The sequence below is a fragment of the Nelusetta ayraudi genome, unplaced genomic scaffold (genome assembly GCF_046127955.1).
Source record: "Nelusetta ayraudi isolate G7.1 ecotype Tasmania unplaced genomic scaffold, CSIRO-AGI_Nayr_v1 ptg000011l, whole genome shotgun sequence".
Classification (NCBI taxonomy): domain Eukaryota; kingdom Metazoa; phylum Chordata; class Actinopteri; order Tetraodontiformes; family Monacanthidae; genus Nelusetta; species Nelusetta ayraudi.
In genome coordinates, this window is record NW_027466061.1 from 12182512 (window position 1) to 12204248 (window position 21737).

Sequence of the window (21737 nt, forward strand, 5' to 3'; positions counted from 1 at the left end):
CTCAACTACACTTGAGGGCTGAGAAACTATATAACCAAGGCGCTGAGAGACTCCAGCCAGGGAGCCTGAGCTCACACATCCAAAGCCAAGAGGACAGGCCACAGACAGACACAGGACACAACACACCCTTCTGAACTCCAGCCATGAAGACCACACTGGCCACCTTGACCCTCTTCATGGTGGTGCTCATGTGCACCAGTTTCCCTTTCGACAGGAAAGGGAGCTCTCCGGCTGGCGCCGCCGCCAAGGAGAAGCGGGTGCAGTACGCCGCCTGGGACGACGTCAACGTCATCGCCCACGGCCTGCTGCAGCTGGGCCAGGGGCTGAAGGAGCACGTGGACAAAACCAAAGTCCAGATGAGGGACATCTCCAGCAAGCTGAAGGTCTTCAATCGCACGGTGACAGAGCTGGGCAAGGAGAGCAAGCGGCTGCAGGTGGAGGGCGAGGCCCTGAGGCTGCGTGCCCAGGGCCTGGAGGAGAGGGAGGGCCAGCTGCTCAACGTCACAGCCGAGCTGAGGGAGAAGGCGGAGGAGATGCAGCTGGAGCGGAGGGCCATGAGCGCCAGGATGAGCCGGCTGGAGGAGAAGGTGGACAGCATGCTGCAAGGGGGCGCGGCGGCCACGCTGCACGAGCCGGACGCCGGCGGCAGGAACGGCAGCGACGCTCGACACATCCAGGTGAGAAAAGGTTCCCCCCCGAGTGTTAGCATCACGAAAAAGGCTGTTTGTGTGTTGAGATGAAGGCGGAGACACGCTGAGTGCACAGAGACTCGCCGGGTACAAAGTGTTATTGCACTCCCAGGGACTTTTGCACTCCAGAGAACGTTCCCTCTGCATGTTTGTTTTCCGTGCTGTGAGCCCAGAGGGCCGTAAATCAAAACCCACACAGGACAAGGAGGGGGTGGGGGCGGGGGCGCGGGGTTAACAAGCCTCCAAGGCGCGAGGAACGTGGAGTACGTGCATGAAAGACAAAAAAGAGGGCAGCGCGTGCGCGCGGCACATGAGGAGCGGAAGCGGCGGCGGCAGGCACTCAGCAGCCTGACAGGTTTTCTGGTGGGATGGAAAAATCCCGAGTAACGAGCCAGTTATGTAACCTCGCCACATCCGGGGCTGGGAAGGACGCGCGGTTGTCATTGAGGTGTGGGAAAGTGCTCCTTTGCTTCGCAGTCAACAAGAATGCGTTCTTTCAAAATAAAGTGGCTTTTGAAAGGCACGTTTGAATTGATGAATTACAAACCATGAAGAAAACGTGCTGAATGTGTGTCGTTCTTCTTCTCAGCTGATGTTGGAGGCGCAGAACAAGCGCATCGACGATCTCCTGGAGCGCATCAGCCTCCAGCAGGAGAAGCTCGACAAGCAGAACGTGCGCATCAGGACGCTGCAGAGTCAGGTGGGGGGAACATTTTTATGCAGGACGCCTGCGCGTCGACCCACAACCATCATCACACAGGAGTAACTTTACTTTATTATCCTCGATCTTCGAACTTTATTTTCTCAACATTTTTTTCCTTTTAACTTCTAGGTGCAGCAGTCCAGACACAGCAGCAGCAGCAGCCGAAGCAGCGGCGGCACCGACCCTTCGGCGGAGCAGCGTGACGCACCAGCCGGTGAGTGCGTGGAGCCGCGGGAAGCGCCTCTTGAAATCCCGTCTTTGCTGCGCATTAAGTCGACTTGACCAAATCTGGCGCCAAATGTGGCAGACCATCTGTTTTGTCCCGCCATAAAGACGCTTAAATCACTAGCAATTAAAATCAAGCAACCTAATCAATTTGGCCTCGCGCCTCCCCGCTCGCTCACTGAAGCCATCTGATGCCAGAAATTGTCGACTGATGGACTTTGTCTTAGTTTTAATTGTCGACACAGCCGTGTCGACAAAGCTGGTCTGTGAAATAACGTTTTTTGTCAGACTAGTGTCCGAATTTCTAAATGTTTAACAAGCAACAACAAAAACAGTCAGATTAAAGGCTCAGTGGACCAAATCCCACCACATACTGGGCCTTCCTTGCTTGCTGTCATTTTAAAAGGCAATAATTGATGCCCTCAGTGTGCAGCCATGCTAAACGGTGACTGGATCAGCAGAATGATCCGGTCTTAGTTTAAAACTGGTGGGGAAAGACAAAACAGTCTGAGGTAAACACTCGGCATCCTCAGATGTTCACATTTCGGCCTTAACCTTCATTTCTGGAACAAGCTAATTCGCAGTTCAAATCTGAGCAGGAGCAAATGAGAAGTGGGTGAAAGGTGAACATGGCTGAGGCAGGAGTCGGGATCAGGCCAGCAGCAGAAATCACAATAACGCCCCTGAGCTGTGACATCAGCGGGATTTGAGAAATGTGCAGAATAAATTTTTCTGGCCAGGTTTCAACTGGGGGAAAGTTCCCCTTTCAAGTCGGGGTCACACTGCTTAGTGGGATTACTCGCACTCGTTTGTAGAAAGAGGGGCCGAGGGGGAGGAAAAAAAAGATGCAGGAAACGTTTCTATAGATCTTAGAGTGCAATGTTCCTCAGATTACAGCTTCCTACGCCAAGACAAAAAGGGAGGGAAATGGGGGGGGGGGGGGGGGGGGTAAGTCTATATTTATCTGCGAACTTTGTACAGACATCCTGCAGTGTTGGGAAGACCCATTCAGGTTCACTGCTTCTTTGAAAAAACATCCCTCCTTCTGATTGTAAAACAAACACTTGTGCATCCCCCAGGAATGAGCAACCTTTCCCCTAGATCTGTCAGAGTCAGATGTCTCTCCTCCTCCTTCTCATCCTCCTCCTCCTCCTCCTCTGCTTGCTCCACTTCAGCCATCCTCTCCTCCCCCATCCCTAAACACCACCACCACCTCTGTCTCCTTCTTCTCCCCCAGCTGTAGTGAATAATGACAAGTGTGCCAAAGTTCAGGAGTGCCGCTGACCCTCAGGCAAACCACAACCACTGCTGGTCGGAGGAAGCACAGGTCAATGGGGAAAAATAATATCCAAAAAAATGTCGAATAGATTAATATGAATGTTAAAGCTGAAGTTCCAGTGTGGAAGACAAAGTGGCAACAAAACAAACTATTGTTTATTTGGCATCTATAACGATCAACTCCAAGTTATTGTGTTTCTTTACCTTTAGCGTCAAAAAAGAAGGAGGTGAACCACACACTGGCAGGAAGAACAACCTGCAATGTAGACAGTGGATGACTTTGGCATTACTGTGCCATCATTCATCAGCAATTTCCAGTTTGTTAGCTTGTTTGCTAGCTCCAAATTGTAACTCTTATGTGTAGCCCCTGTTTTCTGATGTCACGGAAACAGTTCCCAGCTACCGTACAAACATTGTGGCCGCCTCCTCGCCAGCTTCAGGTCATCTTCATCTCTGAACGAAGGCACGTTGCGCATCATTTTGTCATTTTCATCCCCCTGATGTACCTGAATCCACACCTCCGTGTCCTCTATTCCCCTTTCTTCTTTCCAGCAAATGCCTGCTGCTGTCGCACAGGGAGGCCTGTAATTAGCCGTATGTCGGCCGCTGCAGTGTCCTGGAGGCTGTTATTTGTCTTGAGCCTCATCAGTCAGACACTCGGCAGCTCCAATTCCCACTCACCCCACCCCCACTGCACCTCCTCACCATCCTCCGATCACACCCTGTGCATGCTCCGGCCATGCGCGCCTACGTCACAGTCTGGCTGCTGCGCATGTGAACGGAGTGTGACGAGGTGGTGTTGGTGGGGGGGTTGGTGAGGTGCGACCCCTCTTAGTGGCGGGGGAGGTGGCGGTGGTTGTAAAGGCGAGCAGTGTGTGTAACCCAATAGCCCGGCCGCACCGGCTTGGGAAGTGGGAGAAAGGTCATATTTGTAAGCAGGAAGAAAGTTGTCACTTCTCGCCTTGTTATGGCTGCGCTCAGGACACTTCTATCTGCCAGATAAGCTCTCTGGGTGATAGCCCTGTGTTTGTGCTTCCTTGAGGGAAGTTGGGCGGCACTGAGGAACCGCGTAGCCGAGCCGGTTACTCAACGGTCTCTGACCTATTTATGAAAACTGGGAGTAAACAACGTCTCGTTCGCCATCTTTAGTTGGAACACATGCGCAACATTCCAGGGCCGCAAAACCAAAACAAACCTTGTGGGGGTTCTTTTGTCGTCTTCTTCTTCTTCTTCTTCTTCTTCTTCTTCTTCTTCTTCTTCTTCTCCTTCTTCTGACACTGCAAACCCCGCAGAGTTCAAGGGAGTCAGATGAAGCCGAGTCGACACGTAATTAGAAAGCAGGTCAGCAGGGCGGCAAAGCTGGAAGCTGTTTTTGTGACGTGGTTTTGTTTCCTTTCTTGCAGAGATGCCGTCTGACTGTCACGAGCTCTTCCTGAGGGGCGGAGCCACCAGCGGCGTCTACGTCATCCAGCCGCAGGACGCCGAGCCCTTCAAGGTCTTCTGCGAGATGACCACAGGTAGAGCCGCTGCCACCGCTGCTTCAAACTGCTGCCTTATTAGATCAATGGAACTTTACCCGACTGACCCCCCTTTCTTATTATTTGTTCAACACAGATGGCGGTTGGACGGTGATACAAAGGCGCCAAGACGGCTCGGTGGATTTCGACCAGCTGTGGGAGGCCTACGAGAAGGGCTTTGGCAGCCTGAACGGTAAATATGCTTTGGACACTTTGTGACTTTCACTTATCGTGAAGACCGGACGGGGCAGCGTCAGCTCAGCTCACACCGCCAGCCTCCGAGAGTCGCTGGCAGGAAGTGGATTCACTCGCGGCTTCTCCTCCTCTTCTCCAGGAGAGTTCTGGATGGGTCTGGAGAAGATCCACTCCATCTCCAAAGCTGGCGGCTACGTCCTCAAGATGAAGTTCGCCGATTGGACGGGCGACGTGGCCAGCGTCCAGCTGCCCTTCCGCCTGGGCGGCCGCGACTCCAAGTACTCGCTGTGGGTGCAGAAGGACGAACCCCTGAGCCCCCTGGAGACCTCGCTGGGGACGGACACCTCCGCAGGCCTGCCCTTCTCCACCCACGACCAGGACAACGACCGAAAGAGCGACATCAACTGCGCCAAGCAGCTCTCCGGTGAGTCTAAACTTCCGTCGGAGTGATGGGGCGGAACCCGCAGGCTGCGTCCTAACACAATGTTTTAACCCCCACAGGCGGCTGGTGGTTCAGCAACTGCGGACGCTCCAACCTGAATGGCAGATACTTCCAGAGTCCGCCGCCCAAGCAGCGCCACCAGAGGAAGCAGGGCATCTTCTGGAAGTCCTGGCGGGGCCGCTACTACCCTCTGAAGAGCAGCATGATGATGATCGCTCCCGCTGCCGTCCAGAGACCGTCTTAAAAAGAAGTGACGCAAAGAAACCAAGACGGTCGATGTAGATTTTTATTTTTTGAGTCTCGCCTTTCTTCTTCTACGGGCTTTATTAATTAGGGCTAAGGTTTCCGTTTCTCCGGTGACCTCATTCTGGAGCGCTCCCACACCTTTCCCGAGGCCCTTTTAAGTAGAAGCGAAAAGTGCAAGAAAAGAAAAGAAAGAAGCTCTGTTTGGAAGAGGAAGAGCTGATTTCTCTGCTTTGCACAGATCAAATGGGGACAGAGTGGATGTTGTTTTTATTGTTCATGTGTTCCTCCACTGCGGTTGATCCCTGATGTAGAGGCGGGGGGAGCGTCTCGGCCGGGCGAGTCTCAGCCTGCCGACCGTAATGAACTGAGGACAAGTCGGTGCACATCGCCCAGCCTGTTTTGTCAGCCGTGTCTAGTGGTTTGCTGCAGCCAGTCAGCGGGACGGTCGACCCAGCGACAGTCGCATGCGGCGCTGAAACAGCGACCAGGCGACAGCGCCTGTTCGAGGTCAGCGGTACGGACCAAATGGTCAAACAAAGACTCTTTTTTTCTTTCTTTTTCTTTTTTTTTTTTTTTTTTACAAACGAACATGAGATTAGTGTCCAAAGCATTATGTAAAGTTATTAATGACTGTAAACCAGGATTACGGTGCAGAAACTGTGTTGACTGTTGGCGAATGCTGAAGACCACGTCAGCTTTTATCTTCCGCCTGCAACCTCGAATCATATTTTCCATCACTAACTTTACTTTTCCGTGGAGATTCTAGTCACGTTGAGTCATATTGACTCGTGTTGAGTTTGGAGAGGGGTTTTTTTTGTTGCTCTTTTTGTACAAAGTGAAGAATTGTAATGTGTCTTTTTATGGACGTCTAGCTCCTTGTGACTTCATCTGTTCTTGTGACTCGACAGTTTTGTCCTCGTAGCTCTGTTCTTCTCTTATTTAAGATGCTGTAAAATAATCAATATATGTGTTGTTGTTGCTGCTGCCTGTTTGTAATTTATATTGTTTTATGTGGCGTACTTGATGTACAGTTGTTGTTTTTTTATAAAGAAAATAATCTGAGTTTTGGCACCAAGGAGCCAATAAAACTGATTTAAGGAGACTGGAGCTTTTCTGTGTCTGTGTTCCTTCCCAAAGTAGTGCAAGAGAAGAAAACCAGAACAAAATAAAATATTCACAAGCTTTTCAATAAATAATACAATCCTAGTGCTTTATTTAGTTCAACTATGTTGTTGACAAGGGAGGACATTATTAAAAAAAAAAAGAGAAGCTTTTTCTGTAATAAAGGAATCAAGGTGGACAGGTGTTATCATTGTAACTGTGACTATTTTGCAATGAATAAATACGTCCCTGACTTTGGGACACTGGGACATTATTCAGCCAGTTGGCTCAGGAAGAGTTTCTCCCGCCACTTCCTGCTGTGTCAAATGGCACGTGTCAGAGGCCTTCATACGCTTAATTACCTGAGCTGGAATCAAACCCGAGGAGGTGTCAGCCCTGATTTCTCAGCACACAGCTCTCTGCTCCCGTGGCAGGCCTTCACTCTCTCCGTGTCGCTCATCCATGCTGATTCCGTGAGCGAGCCGTGCCAAACGGGCCGGGATCAACTGACGTGACGAGCGCTCGCTGACAGCTCACCCTCTCATCCAGTTTAAGTCAGAGTAAGCTGTGGGCAAACGCGGGCACCTGAGAGCTTGTCAGTTCAGCGTTTGCTTCGTGGCAGTGTTTCCCAAACCAAGGGTCGGGGCCCAGAAAAAGTTTCCGGTTGCCATTATTATTTGGTATCCGATTCTTAGAGTGTATAACAATAATGATGCATGGGCTCTTTTTCCTAAGTAAGGGAGAAAAACGGGGTCATATTTTAGCAAATAAATCACTCCATGCAGTGCTGTTTGAAGTCCAGTGGCTGAGGGCTGCAAACAAGCTGCAAACACAGAAACGGTGCAAGAGAGAAACCCAGCAAATTCACAAAACCAAATGGAGGTGCACCCGGCCACTAGGGGCACCAAACCAAGGTATGGGCCGACTCTGCAGGATCAGTCCCTCTTTAAACCAAGAGCAGGATGTATTTTCTCTGTATTAATTTTGGTAGAAATGAGGTGGATGGTGAAAATGTTAGCAGAGAGCATGTTTTGTTGTGAGAAAGAGCGAGAGACAGAGAGAGGGAGAAAGAGAGAACTTTCAGAGCTGTCAGACAATAGAGGAGAAGCACTGTGGAGAAGTTAAAATAAAATGAGAACACAGAACACACAATTCTAACACCAAAAGATAGATACTGAAAGTTGAACTATCTCTTCACATCTTGAAGCAACAACCACTTCTGTTTTGGTGCATAGGCCATGAGGTTGCAAGATTCTTCTCATTACATTCGGGAAATGTAAACATTGCGATCCTCATATCATACAAGATGACATTTTAAAACCAGGGTTTGTCAGAATGTTTGCCAGCAGGTTACAACAACACATTTTCTTGCCAAAAGCTCCACATATTTTCACCAATGCATCATGCATTTCCTTACGTCTGGGTCCTGGATGACGATTATCCCTCCATCATAAAAAGGTTCAAGGACAAAAGGGTCCAAAAACACCAGCAACAAGTTCAAGAAGAGAGTTACTGCAGGAGGTAATACTGGGGTCACCTGTTAAAGTGGGGAACAAACAGGGGCGGCTAAATACACCAATGGAGGTGAGACAATGAGATGCGGCTGCCACAGATTAAAACCAAGCGGGTCTTTGGGACACACAAAGACAGAGAGAGAGAGCAGAGTAAGACAACTAAAGTCAAACAGAAGGTCCAAATCCTGAGCTGAACAGGGTGTGGTGGACACTAAATTTCTTTTTTTAACACTTTGCTCCCTTCTCCTTTTGGCAAACTGGCAACTCCGCAAAACAAAGGCAGTGTCCTGGTTTTGTTTAAGGTTTCACTTTTTCCAAACCATCTCCACCCAGCCAGCCAGGAGAGTGGGTTGGATTCCGAGTGAGTCATGACCACTGTGTGTTGCCAAAGCAACAGTTCTGACCTTTGATAAACTCTGCCTCTTCTCACCACCCATTCTAAAACAGATAAACAACAATCTCATTGGTTTGTCAACTCATCCACTGAGGTTTTCAGGTCGACAAAGGTAGCAATAGATCCACAACAAGTCCTTAGTCCTTCCTTTATCATGTTGGACTTTTCTGTGCAAAAAAACCCAAAACATTAACTTCCTCCTCTGCAGGTGCCACATTGACTAAACAGTGCAGGTTGAATCAATAACATCATGATAACAGCATCAGCTGGCAACGCTCTGACCACTGTCATTGCACTTGTAAAGACAGCCCTGAGAGGCTGTGCTGATTATAATGCTGCAGAGGTGGCGGCTGCAGGGAAGGGTGCGGTGGTGTCTCGCAGAGTTCAGGTCGGTCGTGGCTCACGGAGAAGATTTAGAATTCTTCAGCCGAGAGCTCCAGATGGAAGCAGGGAGGAGAGCTGCACAGAGTGCTGTGCTACACCTACCAGGATGCCACTCGTTCCGAGGCAGCAGCACGTTAAGAAGATGTCACTTTCACGTATCATTCTGACGGGATGGTTCACTCAAAACTGACATTTCAATCTTAATTGAGATTTTCTCTAATCCACAGGAACATTTTTGAGTTTTAGGGACAAAAACAGTGGTGACCACTGGGGAACTGTTTAGTCCAAGGATCTTATAAACAAACAATGCTATATATTGGTTGATACCTATAACTAATGTGATAGTTCATCCTTGGGCATAATGCTACGCATGACTATCAATAATAATTATTGCTATTCATTGGTCTGTTTTCAATAAACCAGTAGTTAACCCTCATTTTTACACACTGGACATTTCAAAGACTCCTGCTGGAGTCAGGACGTCACTCCAGCACTCGATCGACTAGTAGTCAGTCAGTGGTTCATACTGTGCAGTGAGGAGCAGCTCAAGCAGCGAATTACACGTCCAGGCAAGGGACTCATCATGTGACAGGAGTTCCCTGTTAGGAGGAAGAACCACAGCCAGTTGATTCCGGCTCCTCACCATTTCTGATTCATCAGTGACATCCGGTCAGCTACATCTCTCATTTAAAAAGGGAAGATGACGCCAATGCTACCATGGCTAAAAGGAAAATATTTTCATTTTTATGAGGGACTGGCCACTCTAACATTTCTTTTTTTAAGTCTTCCCGAAAACACTGCTGCAACACAACACATGACGTGCGAGTAAAAACAAAGAGCAGCATGCAGCAGAGCGTGTGATTGATTCATACATTTATTCATAATCATGTACAAATTGTATTACGGTGGTACAAAGCTGTTTTAAGACTCCAGTGCTCACCCTCCTCTTGTCTCTATTGCATTAAAAAAAAAGGAAATACCAGCATGATCAAGAGTCAAGAGGTACTTTGGCAAATATAAATTATGTGTTAAGAAGGCAAACAGACGTCTCGAGTGATGTGATGTGTGTGTGTGTGGGGTGGGTGGGGGTGGGGGGGAGATGGAGGGGGGGAGGAGGGCAGCGCAGACACTTTGAGGGGCGGCTTCCTTCAGGCCCTCGTTTTAAAAAGAAAAGAATAAAAATCCACAAAAGGCTTTTTTTCATTTTGAAATGACAGCTAAAAGAGGGGCTGCAGGTTGTGAGCCCACATAGTGACCGCAGGTGCTGTGACTGTAGGTGTCAAGATGAATGTGAAGCGTGGAAGCTCATGCCTGCGAGTCTGTGTGTGTGTGTGTGTGTGTGTGTGTGGGGCCACCATTCTCCATATCGTGTGTGCGGGCGGGCGGCTCTCCGACCAGGAGTTGATTGGAGTTATTAGAGCAAGGGCGAGCGGGGATTTGATGACATGATTTGGCAAAAAACGCAAAAATACAATGGAATTAAAACTCATCAGGGTTTGATGAGGAAGAGGGCGGGCGGCAAGTCAGTGTGACACAGCCTGTCGGATTGTTCTCTCCTTGTCCTTTGCTTTTGTTCGGCTTCGAGGGTGAGTCACCAAACGTCTTTGCTCGGAAATCGTTTCCCAGATTGTAGACGAAGGGGGGACGGGGGAGACGACGAGAGGATGGGGGAGGATGAGGAGCGACGACACGGACACACGTACGTGAGGGAGACAGAGCGAGCAAGTGGCGAAAACCAGAGAGAGAGAGAGAGACAGGGGAGGGGAGGGGAGGGAAGGGGGAGGACAGGGAGGTCACATGATTAGTTGGAGGCCGTCTTGAAGGAGACGGGCTGGGTGGTGGGAGGAGGGCAGAGCAGGTGGGCGGGTGGGGTTGTTGGGTTGGGGTACAGACAGCACTTCTCTTCTCCACTGCCGTCTCAGCTCAGAGGTATTGTTGTAGAAAGTGCAGCAGCATTATTTCATAGTGCTCTCCAGACTCTGGGCAGCGAATACTGTGTCGCTCGTTGGGGTAAACCTGCAAAGAGGCAGAGGCAGCGTCAGAGTGATCGCCGTCCTGCTGAAGCCGGCGTGAACAGAAGCATCTTCAGCGTAGGACATGACAGGAAGAACAGCAGCTGTGGAATGTGGACAGTCTCATGAGTAAGAAAGTCACAGTGAATGGACGGGTACTGTTGGTTCCTGCAGCAGTACTACCTCTGAACACTGACCCTGTTGGTTCCTGCAGCAGTACTACCTCTGAACACTGACCCCTCCCTGTCTCAACATCACTGTCCAGCCCTTCAACAGACTGGATGCACACAGCACTTTGTCATTGACAGCGACTAGGACCTTTTTAACTGAAGCACTTGTGAATGTTTCATGTTGTCTGATGTTTGTCTCTACCGCTGCTCATTATGCCTTTTAAAGTGCCTTTCAGGGACTAATAAAGTGTTTGTTTGATTGGTTGATTGATTGATTGATTGATTGATTGATTGAAAGGAAGTGGCATGTGTTGGAACAACAAAGTTTGTCATGTCAGGACAGTCGCCTTGTTGATTGATTTCGGAAGGTTTGTGGATATTTCAGTGTCTTTCCTCTTCAGCAGAAACAGCTGCTGTTGTTCACCAAGTTCTAGCAAAACATTTGGATGTACATTTATCCATTTGTTTATGATTGGAAGAAGATGGAAACCTGCCTTTTAACAACTATTGCTATGGCAAGTCCATCCATCCATTTTCCATACCCGCTTCTTCCCGAGCTCAGGGTCACGAGGGTCTGCTGGAGCCTATCCCAGCTGTTGCTATGGCAAGTTGCAGCTATAATTTGACTGATATTGCAGACTTTTAATAGGTACTCTGGGTGAGTTATGTCTGTCTAAAAGCCATCATTATCAAAATAATGACCATCCATCTATCTTTTATGTTCGCTTCCTCCCGCACTCAGAGTCGCTGGAAGTGGGTTTGCTGGAGCCCATCTCAGCTGTCATGGAGCGAAGGCAAGGTTACATCCTGGACAAGTCACCAATTCATCACAGGGCCACATTGAAAGACAAACAGCTATTCACACAAACACACACGCATGCGCGCACACAGACACACACCTACGGACAATTGCAATCATAATGGCCATCTCCCGTACAAATATATTTTTTTACAGCAGCCCCAAATGCATGTGAGAGTGGGTGAGATGAGTCTTGAGACACTAACCTGAAGCTGGTAGGGCTTCCCAGCACGGATTATCTGGGACACGAGGAAATTGGTGTGGAAAAAGTGCACGTTCTCATCTAGGAATCCATGGAGAATCAGCAAACGGTTGGGTCTGAAGTCACAAAAACGACAGTGACAGGATTAAAATACTATAACACGACAGCTTTCACAATGTAATTGATGTGGATCCTGTGATAAAACAAGTGTGTTATTTAAAAAGGCCGTCCATCCTGGCTCTCTGAGGACCTCAGAGACCTCTCTTGTTTAGCTTCAACAGTTTCAGGTTCTCCTGGTGCCCGGCGTGCCTGAAAGGCTTGAGCCAGTCTGCCAGGTGAGTGGTTGAAATATTTAAAGTGCTGCAATCAGTAGTTAGAATTTCACATGCGCGGGCACCAGCTATGCACTCACTCGCTGGGCAGTTTGTCCACGTGCAGAGCCACAGAACCTTCCTCGTAACCCTGCTGGTTGTTCTCAGGCACGTCCATGTAGCGCTCAGTGTAGCCCGTGTCATAGGCCATCCACACCGTCACCGGAGCGCCAGCAATTGCCAGCTGTCACAGGAACACGACACAGTCAGGTGGAGCGACAGACAAAAGAATAAATCATTAGATTAATGAACTGAGAGAATAAAGCTTAAAATCCCCGTGTGGAAGATTTACCAACAGCTAAAGGTCAGAAAGCAGATTCCAAACAGTGTTAAAATATAATGCTTATTACAGCTGTCATGTCAGGTTTAAATTAAGAAAAATACAAAACCTTGCAGTGATCAATGTTCTGGGCTCATGAAAAGCACATAAGGAACAAGAGTTATTTATTTTTAGTGACTTTATCTCACAAAAAAAGACACACACTGATATTTCATTGCATGCCAAGACAGCAATGTTTCACACTGGGCCTTTCAATTCATTGTTTCAGTCACTTATAAAGAATTAACAAGCTTCCATAGTCCAGCTGTTGTGCCGTCTTCATTGCAGACAAATAATAAAGATTTGTGGCAATAACATAACCCAAGGCAGCACCATATAAAAGCAATGCGCTCACATCCTGAACAGGACAGACACCATGTGGATGCATGTGGTTACTACATCACAGCTTCCACCTAGTCTTCTATTCAGGATTTGAATAATAAACGCTGTGATGCAGCTCAGAGTGTAAAACAAGTCAGTTTTACTGCAATCTGTAAAAGCTATTATCATTCTTCTTCTTAGTATTATTCTTATTGTTATTATGCAAACTAATGGAATAGAAAAAGAGACAGAGAAGAGAAGAGATAAGGCAAGCATATAAAAAGGACTGAGAGACAAATGGCAGTGCAAACCTTGAAGACGTTGGGCCGCTGGATGAGTCCCATTAAAGACAGGAAGCCGCCGTAGGACCAGCCATGAATGGCAACACGACTGAGGTCCACAAAGTTGAACTTCTCCGCCACGTACTGCAGCCCCTCCACCTGGTCCTCAATCTCCACCTGGCCCTGAGACAGACAGACAGGCCGAGAGGTTATTCAATAGCTCAGGAGGTAGAGCGGGTTGTCCAATGATCGAAAGGAATCGATCATTGGAGGTTGGCGGTTCAAATCCCGCTCCATCCTAGTCCGCCTTGCATGGCCACCCATTGGTGTATGAATGTGTGCGTGAATGGGTGAATGGGTGCCTTTGTAAAGCGCTTTGGGGTGCTGAAGGTGCTGGAAAAGCGCTATATAAGTGCAGTCCATTTACCACAATAGTTGTAAATACGTCTGCAGAGGTTGTTTGACTCCCTCACCATTTTGTTTTTCAGCGCTCCTTCAAATTCAAGGCCCCTCTGACAGGAGCCCCTACCATCGATGACCACCACAGCGTAGCCGAGAGAGGCCAGCGTGTTCAGACGAAGGTATTTCATCCCCTTGAAGGAGTTGTTCACCAGTTGCACCTGAACAAAAGGCAAAACAAAAAGGATTATTCAATGTATTCTAAATCTGGAAAAAATGGGCAATAAGATAAAATAGATAGGTATGAATGGATGGATAGATCGATGATAGATGGATGCATTACAGCATTACAGTCACTGACGTGGCTGTTCCAGACTGACTGGATTCACAAACCTGTGGGCCTCCATACACAAAGAGCACAGTGGGATGCTTCTTGCCAGCCTGCAGGTTGTGAGGTTTATACACCATCCCGTACAGCTGGAAGCCTGACTTCCCAGGGAAGTCAAAGATCTCTGGCGGATTGTAATCTCCGGGGCAACCTGAAACACGCAAACAATAATACAACAATAACCTGAGTCTCCTTCCAGTCAGTGATACAAGTCCCCCCTGTCCTTCTTTTGCTCGCTCCACTTTATTTGGAACACACACAACTAGATATTAGCCCTTCTTTATGTCATAAAGGGCATTGATATCTCTCCCAGGTGAGTGGCCCCTTGTTAAACTGCCTTTGTTTTTAGCCCCTTTTCAGACACGCTGAAGGTCCGACAACGCATCGTTTTTTTAGGGGGAGGCTGGAAGCAGAGGGCTAAATATGCAGTTGCTACTGTTTTCTGGAGATTTGTGGCGTTTTATAATTATTAATAATAATAATAATAATGCATTGGATTTATATAGTGCTTTTCTAGGCACTTAAAGCACTTTATGTTGAACCCATTATTCATTCACACCACATGCACACTGGTGGTGGTGGTTCAGCTACATGTGTAGCCACAGCTGCCCTGAGTCAGACTGACAGAAGCACAGCAGCCAATCCTCCAACCACCACCCAACATCCACTCACAATCGTACGTACGAGGCAATGTGGGTTGCGTGTCTTGCCCAAGGACACAGTGACAGACTGGGATGGAGCAGGATTTGAACCGCCAACCTTTGGGTCATTGGACAACCGGCTCTACCTCCTGAGCTACAGTGGGCTCACTGCACCAGTAATTGTACAATATTGCAAATTCACATAAAGAAAGGCCTGATTGGCGATAACTATTAGCTTCAGTGACTCAGTCACTTAACACAACAGAGCAGTGCTAGTGAGAATACTGACTTTATTAAATAAAGAGGCACAAATCTACTCTGTGTGCCTGATTGCACTGTTTAAAAAATAATGAATTAGAGTGTAAGCATCACGTCACTGAAACATCAGGCCCAACGAAATAGGCAGAGGCAACTGTGAATGCAACAAACACACAAACAACAACAACAAGGCTGAAAAGAATTGGCTTCTTGTCACAACATTATCTGATGGCTGTCAGGAGCGTCTGGAGGGCATCGGCGTGCTACTCACAGACCGTCCTTGTTCTAATCAAAGACTTCAACCTTCCCCTGCTCACATGTCGCTATTGATTTCTTCCAGAAATAAAGCCGCAGACAGTCCGACAACCTTCACACTTGATGCGAGTCAAGGGAGGAGCGGAGACGCGTGGGTTCTCTCGGACAGAGTGTTTACCTGGTGACTCCATCATGCTGGCCCAGAACTCAGGCACGACGTGCAGTGGGTCGCCTTCAGAGCTGCTCAGCTTGTAGACGTGCACACAGGGAGGCGTGCTTACGTTGCTGTAGTGGCTGACGAAAAAGTCAAAGTTCTAAAGAAAGCAAAAGGGGAGAAATGCATCAAAGTTACATATACAGTACTACCCGAAAAATTAGATTATCAAGTATCAAGTTTATTTTGGCAATGAAACATAAAAGATGAAACCAACAAATTTTATTGAGCCATTACACGCAAATTGACATCTCTCAAGCAGTTCCTTGTTGCAACTTTGCTGATTAAGATTTTAGCTTATTAAAACCACAAACCCACAAACTCAGAAAAATATTATAAAATTTGAGGGGTTTTTTTAAGCTGCAAGACCTGATCAGCAAAATCCAAAGAAATAAAAACTTGAAATATATTGATTTGCAAATTATTGGTTTATATAATATGTCAAATGCACTTTTTAAGTTGAATTGCAGAAATACAACAACCTTTTCAGGATATTCTAATTTTCTGGGTCGTACCTGTATATATGTAATTATATAAGATGAGATAAGACAAACTTTATTAATCCCAATGGAAATTCTTGTGCCAGATAGCTCCCAAGACACAGAAACACTATAATATAGCAGAAATAGAGCATAGAATAAAATCAAAGAAATGAAAACTAGCATAAAAATAAGTGACAGAGAAACAACTGAAACTACAATTGCACATATACACATGCAATATTTTCAGACCCGCGTGTCAGATTCCCTCCCTGCATAAGCGGAGGAGTTATAAAGTTTGATGGCCACGGGTAGGAATGACCTCCTGTGGCATTGTGTGTGTGTGTGTGTGTGTGTGTGTGTATATATAAATATATATAAAATCATCAAAAAGTCTACACAACTGGCTAAATAAAACACCTCAACACCAGCATAAACACCTGCACCACACCATAGGTAGGTATAGGTAGATAAACAGGTCCTTTTATTTATTTGTTTTTTACCTGACTGACTGAGCAGCTATGTGAGAAGCCAGGCTTGGTCAACCTGACAACGTCTCCAGGTGAATCATAGCTGACCACGTAGAGGTGGTGCTCCAGAGGAGTGTCTCTGGTGCCCTGGAAGTACACCAGCTTCGCCGACTCATTCACCCAGATCTACCAAAGCACCATGAGAGGACACAATGAGAGGAAGTCAAGTAGGATCAAGACGTGCAAAATCCTGTAGAAGAAAGACGTGAGTGAAATTCACTTGAGCTAAAGTGCTAATAATTGCAACAGCCTGGCCGGCAGAAGACGTCTGGCTGTGTCACGAACTGCCCCCACCCTTCCTTCTATTCTTGTCTTGACAGAAAGCCAAGCTGCAATGCATGTTGGGATACAAATGATACAGCTTGTGTGACTTTTAAATTGAGGAAATGAGAGCTGCATACGTCAGCTGCATTCAGAAGAGTCTGGGAAACGAAACGGAACTGGTCAACAAATGCAGCCATCAAAAAATAAATTCAAGTGTTAACTTAATAAGCTACTTGAAAATAACAGCTTAAGTCTCTCCCCCATTAATGTGGCAGGAGAGGAGAAGTGCATTTGTGCAGACACAAGGCCTGTCTGCTATAACACGTTAAAGTTCAGTTTCATTTATGTCTGGAAATTAAAAACAAGACAAAAGAAAAACTGGAAACCCTGGGGGGAGTTTTCCAAAACCTTTCAACTTTCAAATGTGTCTGACCTTGGAGCCGTGTCTTGCCAGCACCTCCCACTCTCCACTGGTCAATGTAACCTCCTCCTTGATTGCACATTTGAAGTCTCCTAAATAAATACAATAATACAGATAAGGAAAGAGATAAGACATTAACGCAAACAGGTTGTTCAATCAAAAAATAATAAGTGCAGCGATATCTCCTGGTTCCTCACCCTCTGTGTGGTGGTAGCCCTCTGCCCAGCGGTGGCAGCCCGCTTGTAAAAGGGATGTGATTTTATATAAATGGCTAAAACCTGTTTTGGACTCATTCACCCAAATGAAGGTGAATTCTTCTTCTGTCGTCTGAACGAACGGATAAAAAATATCATGAACCTGCAGAGAGAGAGAGAGAAAGACAGAAAGAAAGAGAGAAAATAATCAGCGTGACCTTTCGAGGGAGTAGGTTTATCACCAACCGAACACTGCGTGTGTGAAAGGGACTGACGTTAATCCAGACGTCGGTGGTCTCTTCGTAGATGACGTACGGCTGTGCGTTGCTGGGAACGGCCTCCAGACTCTCCTGCCTCTGAGCCGGGTCGTCTGTGACGGGGATGAAAAGGGACGGGGGCAGCAGGACCAGCTGGAGTTTCCTCTGGCTGCGGTCCAGAAGCACTGCCCAGCCACTAGGGGGAGCAGAGAATAGCAAACTGTTACTGCGGTGCCCTGATTGGATCGAGGAACAGAAGCGACTCCAGGTCAAGATGCTGTTATATTAAAAAAGAATTTCACAAAGATGATATTCATCTAATGGCGGCACTAAAGCACGGTGACACTGACTATTTGCCGTCGCTCGTCCATCCGACTCTTGCGATGTATTCTGTGCCGGGAAACAAGGAGGTGAAAGGTACCACCAGTTCTTTATCTTGCGTGCTCACGATCTGCAAGTACACACACACACACACACACACACACACACACACACACACACACACACACACACAATTATGAGGAAGACCGTCGTTTCTACACCTGAGAGGAAAAAGACGTGGAAAGCGAGAGTGAGAACCTCACCCTTCCTTGATGGTCTGTCTTAATCTCTACCAGTTTGAGAGTAGCCTGTGGGTTTTTGCTACCTGTTGTAGGTGAAATATGATTACAGAACCGCTTAAAAGACCATTTTGTTCAGCGCTCCATAATGTGGAACTACACCGACCTGTGCGCGGGTATCTGTACGCGTCTGCCTTTCGCTCTTCTAGCGCCGGTGATGGAACGTGAATAATCTCTACTTCTGTCTCGTCCACCTCTTCATACAGCAGGTACACAGTTTTACCACCATGAGGCTCTGATAGCGGGAGAAAGTCTCATCAGTGTCATGGTGATTTTTCAGTTTCTAACTGGCTTCCATTTCAAAGTGTATGAATGTTTTGTTTTCTCTCAGACCTTCGACAGCCGACGGACTCCACCAGTAGCCGGTGAAACGGTCAAACTCCTCCTGGATGACAAACGTGGCAACACCTGCTGACTTGGGGTCCTCCTTCACACTGTCCACACCTGGAGGACCAGATTAAAGCAGATGGTATTTTAATGATGTAGCATTTGTCACAGGAATGATCTCATAAAATGCATTCTAACCTTTACAGGTGAAATACACCATTTGAGTTACATGCTTCTATTGAGCAGGATGGTAAAGTCACATCAGTTGCAGCTTTATGGTGAGTGAAGCAGGATGTCCACGCCTGTGAGGCTGGACAGTTTATTGTACCGGCTGCTTTTAAAGCTGTGACGAAAGCCAGAGTCCTCAAACCTTTGTGGCAGAAGGTGAGTCTCCGCTCCTCTCCAGTCTTCAGGTGGGCGATCCACAAGTCGTTGTTGTTGATGAAGGCTATGAAGTCTGGATCTCCAGGGCAGATCTTGGGGTCCATGCGTGTCCCTGAGCACTGCGTCTTAATCTCCACTGGCTTTACAGGAGCAGACTGCTAAAACCAACATGCGCAGTCTTAGCCAAAGGCAAAAAAAGAAGGAATTTCTAAGGACAAAAAAAACCTAAAGCTTAAAACGGTCTTAGAGTGTACTTAAGATGTCATAACTAACTTCCACTGCAGACTGAACATAACTAGTCCGGGACTTGAAGTTGATTGTGGCTTTAGTTTATACATCTCACTATTGTGTTTTAGCAATCTCACACCAAGACAGCGATTTATTAACTCACGATGAAGCCATTGTAGCCTCCGTCCTGACAGTAGAACAGGCTGTTGCTGGCCTGGAAGAGGAATAGACCCGTCTGGGCGTGGTAGTCATAGGAGGTGATACCAAAGGCTCCCAGGCGTTTGCGCTCTCTCAGCAGCTCCTCCTCCCTGGAGTAAGCGCCCTGGTGTGGTGTAGCCTGTAGGAAAATAGCAATTAACCAGGGCATTAAAACATACAGAAGTGTATCAAGGTTTGCATGGACATGTGCATTTCTTCATACAAACATGCACAGTAAGTTGTTACTGTTACTGAAGTGAGAGGAAATGCACCTGAAAATGATCCAGCATCTGTTTCCATGACAACACCAGGAGGGCCTCTTTCCGGACTTTCTTGGGGATTTCTGAGTAGAGCAATGAGTTCTCTCTGCTTCCGTATGGCATTCCTGTGACACACATAAAACAGACAGAGACAACATTAACAACAAGAAACAACAAAGCTTGTTCAGAGTGGAAAGGGAGAGCAGCATGGAAACTTTAAGTAACATGACCAAATCACATTGTTTCGCCTTGAGCTTGAAGACGTGACCACTACAGAGCTAACAGCAAATTAAAAAAAAAATGAAATTAGAAAATAACAGGCTGACACTTGCGTCAGGCGTCAGCCTCACACAACTCACCGAGATAGTATAAGCGGTGGGAGTGGGGTCCATTCTCATCCCTCTTCTTTACAAACTGGAAGTCATGAGGAGCCTTGTTGGCAATCATGCCAGAGTACTTCCGGCTACAGTGGATAATGTCCCGCAGGCCTTCCCACGAGTGTTTCTCCACAAAGAACTGAGACGGGACGTCCTCCATCTCCACCACCTCAGTGTTGTCCGAAAGGCCGTCCACAGCCGTCATGCTAACTCTCACACAGCTGCGTGTCAACATGTAAAAGGCATTAAGCGATGATGAAACCAAACCACGTCTGTACTTTTAATTTGATATGTCAAACGTCATCTTTCCGTCTTTCTGGAATACAAGCAAAGCGTGGACTTTGTACAGTACCTTTTCCAGATACCTTCTCTTTTGTCACCAAGTTTGACTTTCTTGACTCTATGCATTCAACGGTCAACGCACCTCACTCCAACTCTGTAACCTGTGAAACAGCACAGCAGAAGGTTGAGTCCAGGCTACTGGAATAACACAATCAAACAGCCTCCTTTAAATTCTTATTACATCTTTAGCAGGCTGGTTTCAGGTAGGATAAACACAACCGATATATATATTTATATATTTATTTATTTTTAAATCCGCCAAAGATCAGGAGCAGGGCAAAGGAAATTCCCAGCATTCTTTTCTTTGTGTTGAGGACGGGATTAGTACGGTGTAAAATATTATTCACTCTTAGTATTCGAGACAATTCTGCTGCAGTAAAGTTGATAAGGGTCAGTCAGACAATGTACTGTCATTGTTGGAACACCTTTAATCTGTTAATAAGCAGCAGTGAAGCTGAAAATAAATAGAGTAACCAGTGTAATAACTCAGCATGGGCCAGCGGCGTCATAAAGTATCAACAACACCCAGCATCATCGGTGAAAATATCATCTGATGTGTGTTTGGAGGATCTGACGGAAGTGTTTGAATACTTAGGTGTTATAATGACCCTTTAATGACGATACAATAACACTTTACAATTGAGCAGTAGCGTTCAGAAATACATATACATTAGAAACTAAAACTTGGCGTGGCCTCTGACCATTGTATAAGAAAATCGTGAAAATAACCGAATAATATTGCAACACATTCAGGAACACGGAAAGGCCCGACTTGCTGTTTATGTTTGTGTGGGTTTTGTTTCCTCTCGGACTAATTCATAGAAAAAAATAACATAAGTGAAAATGCCAGAATAAACGTTTGATGTTAATTGTGCGCTAGCCTACAATAGATCTTTGTTCTCGTCTTTCAACTACTCATTCACACTGTAAAACGCCGGGAAGTCAATAAATGAACGTTGCTGACATTTGTTTGTACGGCACTGAATGCTTAATCCACGAAGCCTTAGACAGCTACCGTTATAAAGCCGCGACTATGTTTTAAAAACCTCGCCTAGCTTCGTTATGACTTGACAGCTCCGGTCTGTCAGTTTGATTCTGGTGCTAACTAACGCTAGCTTGCTAGGCTAGCTACGAGCAGGGCTTGCCGTTAGGTTTGTGGTGCGTCTCTACCAAGAGACTCGTAGACACTCATCTTAACAAAGAGAAGTTAATTTAGGATAAACACTTACCGATCTGGCCACTGTTTATTTCAGCAAGAGCTGTAGTTTATTAGCCCGGTGTCATTAAACAAATCGTGTAACTGGTTGAGGTTGCATCCATGGCCCAGAGCGGCCACACACAAACTGTAGCTAGCTGGCTTTCCGAACGGAAAAAGGAGGAACCTTCGCTGAGGTTGACGTACACGCCGGAACATTTTTAGGGTCGCACAGGACCGTTTGCCGGTAACAGTGGGCAAACTAAAGATGCGACGTGTATGACCCTTTAAGAATTGCTTTTTAACTTGAGCGCCGAGTCAACCGCCATCAACTATCTAAAAT

At 46.9% G+C, this 21737-nt stretch overlaps 2 protein-coding genes across 4 annotated transcripts; one reads left to right on the forward strand and one right to left on the reverse strand.

Annotated features, from left to right (window-relative positions):
- The first annotated feature begins 43 nt into the window (after positions 1–43).
- Positions 44–6397, forward strand: angptl4 (angiopoietin-like 4). The gene is made up of 7 exons (XM_076021033.1): positions 44–677; positions 1279–1389; positions 1522–1606; positions 4299–4412; positions 4510–4605; positions 4747–5031; positions 5109–6397. Exons 1-7 carry the CDS (start codon positions 144–146, stop codon positions 5291–5293), a joined length of 1410 nt encoding a protein of 469 aa, XP_075877148.1. The 5' UTR covers positions 44–143; the 3' UTR covers positions 5294–6397.
- A 3147-nt stretch (positions 6398–9544) lies between these two features.
- LOC142884982 (dipeptidyl peptidase 9-like) lies at positions 9545–21582 on the reverse strand. 3 transcript variants are annotated; one of them, XM_076021036.1, is made up of 21 exons: positions 21429–21582; positions 20210–20300; positions 19840–20078; positions 19493–19605; positions 19186–19359; positions 18781–18949; positions 18417–18527; positions 18190–18318; positions 18048–18109; positions 17814–17914; positions 17482–17659; positions 17210–17369; positions 17025–17104; positions 16301–16453; positions 15283–15418; positions 13956–14101; positions 13637–13783; positions 13194–13346; positions 12284–12426; positions 11876–11987; positions 9545–10704 (listed from the first exon to the last, which is right to left on the reverse strand). In XM_076021036.1, the coding sequence occupies exons 2-21, from the start codon at positions 20263–20265 to the stop codon at positions 10612–10614; spliced, it is 2655 nt and encodes an 884-aa protein (XP_075877151.1). In that variant the 5' UTR covers positions 20266–20300; positions 21429–21582; the 3' UTR covers positions 9545–10611. The 3 variants fall into 3 exon arrangements, with proteins under 3 accessions (XP_075877151.1, XP_075877149.1, XP_075877150.1); XM_076021034.1 differs by having other exon boundaries at positions 18781–18952; XM_076021035.1 differs by having other exon boundaries at positions 18781–18952; positions 20210–20337; positions 21429–21567.
- Positions 21583–21737: the final 155 nt, after the last annotated feature.

Bases quoted from the DNA above. Each gene is read 5' to 3' on its own strand.
- LOC142884982 (XM_076021034.1), bottom strand. From the start codon at position 20,265: ATGCATAGAGTCAAGAAAGTCAAACTTGGTGACAAAAGAGAAGGTATC. The intron at 15,419-16,300 runs GTAAAAAACAAA...TGCTTTCTTTAG, and splicing joins ATAGCTGCTCAGTCAGTCAG to AACTTTGACTTTTTCGTCAG. The intron at 14,102-15,282 runs GTAAACACTCTG...TGCGTGTTTCAG, and splicing joins CAGCATGATGGAGTCACCAG to GTTGCCCCGGAGATTACAAT.
- angptl4 (XM_076021033.1), top strand. From the start codon at position 144: ATGAAGACCACACTGGCCACCTTGACCCTCTTCATGGTGGTGCTCATG. The intron at 1,390-1,521 runs GTGGGGGGAACA...TTTAACTTCTAG, and splicing joins TCAGGACGCTGCAGAGTCAG to GTGCAGCAGTCCAGACACAG. The intron at 4,413-4,509 runs GTAGAGCCGCTG...TGTTCAACACAG, and splicing joins CTTCTGCGAGATGACCACAG to ATGGCGGTTGGACGGTGATA.